The 4190-nt window shown below is 38.2% G+C and overlaps 1 protein-coding gene across 1 annotated transcript; it reads right to left on the bottom strand.

Moving 5' to 3' along the window:
- Positions 1 to 246: 246 nt before the first annotated feature.
- On the bottom strand, positions 247 to 3229 carry LOC116329732 (tripartite motif-containing protein 16-like). Its single transcript, XM_031751806.2, has one exon. The coding sequence runs from the start codon at positions 3176 to 3178 to the stop codon at positions 1505 to 1507; it is 1674 nt and encodes a 557-aa protein (XP_031607666.1). The 5' UTR covers positions 3179 to 3229; the 3' UTR covers positions 247 to 1504.
- Positions 3230 to 4190: the final 961 nt, after the last annotated feature.

The raw sequence follows: 4190 nt of genomic DNA on the forward strand, positions 1-4190 counted from the left end.
CGAAACAATTTCTTTCTGAATATTATGCTGATAATACTCAAAGTAAAAACACAACATAATGAATATAGATAATGAACAATAATTAAGATATAGATAATACTCATAATAATATGCATACTTAAGATTTTGAATGGCAGGAGGAGGACCTGATGAATGAAGACGGTGACAAATGGAGGAAAGTTAGTGAATTAGGAAGTGTAGAGGATTAGCAAAATGCATTTAGCACATGAAGAGCAGGCAGGCATTTGGTCCAGATTACATACCTGTAGAGGTACAGGTATGTTTAGCAGAGAAGGCAGTCAACTTTTTAACGAAATTGTTTAATGCAATCCTGGAAAGAAAAAGCCTGTTTGTAGATCTGCCAAGTAGAACTGTAGCAAAAGTCTCATGTAAAAAGAATCCCAAATGAAAAGCTGTGTGAGGTGTAATGGAGACTTGTCAATAGTTTAATTGACTTTACATGTCAGGGAGGTGTGACTGGCAAAGGACTGAAGAAATGACAAAAGATATAAGTTTTAAATACTACCTGAAGTTTTGTATTTCTAAATCACAATTTCAAAGTCTGTACTTTAGTTGTTCTTTTTATAAACTTATGATTCTATTTTTTCATCCCTCTTTTATTTCCCTCCATTATATCGCTTATATCACTCTCATTTTCTTTTGATTGTTGCTGTTTTTGTTATCTTTGTAGTAACTGCTCCCATCATTTTTAATTTTAACATTAAAAATGATGGGAGTGACTGTACAATGTTAGCGTATACCTGACCCTTCTCCTCTACCGTACGTGGGGAGCTACCCACTGTGATCACTGTTTGTGAATAAAGGGGCAGTTGAAAGTAGCTTTTAGATCATTTGGTATTATTTCATTTTCATTGTTAAATCATGAAGTGGCATCAAATTTTTATGTGAAAATTATATTAATTTAGAGATACACAAATATTTAACTATAAATGCAAGAAAATTATATCCATGTAATTGTCATTATAATATAATTATCATTATAACCTCAAACAACTTCAGGATCCAAATTTTGGTTACATTTTAAAAGTTGAAGCCACAATGACATTAAGTTTACAATCATATATAAAAAGGAAAATTAATTTTTACATTTTAGAAATCAGAAATATGTATATATGAGTAAAATAATGATAAAACAAAATGTCTAATCATTCACTAACAGATGAATCTTTACAGCTCCAATGCATGTTTTGCACTTAACCTGGACAGCCACAGAATTAAACAGAATAAAACCACTAACCAGACTAAACTAGACAGATTAATGATTTAAAATATGCTGAATATAAAAAGTAGCATAATTTAAACTCACATTAACTCATGTTAGTTATAATAACAAATTCCGATTTCTATTTATATAAATATAAGTACAGTTGTAATCACTGCAAAATTATTCTCAGATATCTGTTGACCACTGAATGCTTCAGAAAAAGCCTCTTTTAGAGGTATACATAATGATCGGGGATTGAAATGAACTTGGCTTGTCCATCTATTTGATTTGAATCAACTCTGCAGTGACGCCATCTACCCAAAGCCAAAGTCCAACAGAGAGAGGCTGAGTGAATGTGGTCTGGACTCTGTGGAGGAGGGTCATGGTTTCAGAGATGCTGTAGAATGACAGAATACCTGCACTGTGATCCAGGTAGACCCCTACTCTGAAGGACCGAGGACCTGAGAGCTTAGTTTGTACATTGTTGTGCCAAAATACATAACTGTTTGTGTCACAACATAATGCCCATGATTTGTCATTGAAACCAAATAAACATTCATATGACTTTCCTGTTCTTCTGATATTCTTGTATGCAACTGCTACACCGACTCCTCCCCCTCTCCATTCCACCTCCCAGTAGCAACGTCCAGTCAGACTCTCTCTACTCAGGACCTGCTCCCATACAGTGAATCTGTCTGGATGATGAAAATAAGCCTGTTTTTGTTTCACTCTTGTTGCTTTTCTATTGCCCTCAGATAATAACACATGTGGAAATGCAGTGTTTGGATCCAGTGTGATTTCACTGGAGTATTTTAAGAATCCAGCCCTGGTCTTTGGCTCTGGTAGTGACAGCAGAGCATCCTTTTCAGTCACTTTTAGTGAGGAATTTGTCCATTTCTCTCTCAGAAATTCCTGTAGTTTATCTCTGGCCTCTGAAAGAGCTGCTGTCACATTCTCAAAGTACCTCTGAGGACAGATGCTGATACTGGATGAGGGTGTAGAATCAGTGAGTGTTGACAGTGAGGGGTAGTTGTGTAGAAACTGGTTGTGATCCTCAGTGTGTGAGAGCTGCTCCAGTTCTGCCTCTTTCCTCTTTAGCTCAGCGATCTCTTTCTCCAGTTTTTCCAGAACCTCTTTGACTCGATTCACTTCAGTTTCCTGCTTGGATCTGACCTGCTGCTTCACATCAGAGCTTCTTTTCTGAATGAGATGAATCAGTTCAGTGAACATCTTCTCACTGTCCACCACTGTTTTATCAGCAGAGCTAATGATGGCCTCTACCTGTTGCTGAAGCAGCTTGACATCTTTCTCTCTGTTCTGGATACTCTGCTGGATTTTTAGTCGTCTCACCTCGAGCTCTTTCTGTTTCTCTGTCCTTTCTGTTGCAGCTGGGACTGTTTCATGGCCTTTATGTTCATCCAGCAAGCAGAGATAGCAGACAGTCTGCTGATCAGTACGACAAAAAATCTTCATCACCTCATTATGGCGAAAACAGATGTTCTCTTGGAGCTTCTTGAATGGCCCAGCAAGTGTGTGCTTACTTAGCTGGGCAACATCGTGGTGAGGTTGTAGGTGTTTCCTGCAGTAAGAAACTAAACAGACCAGACAGGTTTTGCTGGCTTTCAGCTTAGTCCCAGTACAGACATCACATGACACGTCTTCAGGTCCAGCATAGCAGTGATCAGCCAGAACAGCCTGGGGTCCAGTTTTATTCAGGCCTTCCACCAGCTCTGCTAACAAGATGTTTTTCTCCAGGATAGGCCTTGTTATGAAAGTCTTCCTGCACTGAGGGCAGGTGTGGATTTGCTTCCTGTCCTCTTCATCAAAGTGGGTTTTAATGCAGTTCAAGCAGTAGCTGTGTCCACAGGGAATAGTCACTGGATTTTGCAGTAGCTCCAAACAGATTGAACAAGAGAATTTCTCTGAATCCAACTGATTTAGTCTCTGTGCCATTTCTCCTCTCAACAGCAGTGAATCACCAGATACTGGGCAAAAGCAGCTCAACTCAACTCACAGCATTCTTTGAGCTGAGTCTGTGGAAGGGGAGGAGCGAGCACAAAAGCAACACTGAAACCTGTTTCTAAGAAAAGCTGCCAAACTATCAAAGATTCCAGGACAGGGAGTAGTCGGAGTCGACTTCCTTCTTTCTTTAGAACCCCTTTGGCATGTTAACCTGCAATTTTAATATATAAATTTTTGGTGTTCACCTGTGCATGTTTATGTTTCTAATTTTTCTATTACCAACAGCAAAAAAATGTGATCCAGTATTAGTCTGTGAAGGTTCTCAGTCATCCGGGTCATCGTAGTCTAAGGAGCTTGGAAAGAAAAGCGTCTAGACTTTTCTTTCCAAGGCATGGCATTTCCTTGGCAAAAAAGCATCTGGACTTCTTTAAGTTGCTTGAAGATATTTCACCTCTCATCCGAGAAGCTTCTTCAGATCCAGTATTAGCCACTAATTTATTTTTTATGTTTTTTACAACAGCCGTGTTTATTAAATTCATATTGATGAATCCAGTGACTTAAAGTTTATCCTGTCTTCACATTTCAGATAGTAGAAACAGCTGTAGAATATGGGTAACGTCTTTCTTCAATCATGTAAATGACTAATAACTAAAACTCCTCCAATAATTAGTGAAATGCTACACTACAAAATAACAAATGAAACTGAATGCTTGTGGCTCAGGAGATGCACTCAAAACAGAGTATATAAGTGTTATATAAGTACCAGTCCATTTAAGGTATATTGAATATGAAGAAATAGTATAGTTTAGCTCAGAATAAGTAAGAAAGGGAAAGTGACTTTGAATTTGGCCTGGTTGTTATTGCCAGATGGGCTCGTCTGAGTATTTTAGGAACTCTTCATCTACAAAATAGTGATGAAGGCACTAATTCTAGCATTTATGAACTAACTACCTTCAACTGCTCCCTTGTAACATGGCACTACCACAGTGTGATGCTCCACGTG

The sequence above is a fragment of the Oreochromis aureus genome, linkage group 14 (assembly GCF_013358895.1).
Source record: "Oreochromis aureus strain Israel breed Guangdong linkage group 14, ZZ_aureus, whole genome shotgun sequence".
NCBI lineage: Eukaryota > Metazoa > Chordata > Actinopteri > Cichliformes > Cichlidae > Oreochromis > Oreochromis aureus.

Bases quoted from the DNA above. Each gene is read 5' to 3' on its own strand.
- LOC116329732 (XM_031751806.2), bottom strand. From the start codon at position 3,178: ATGGCACAGAGACTAAATCAGTTGGATTCAGAGAAATTCTCTTGTTCA.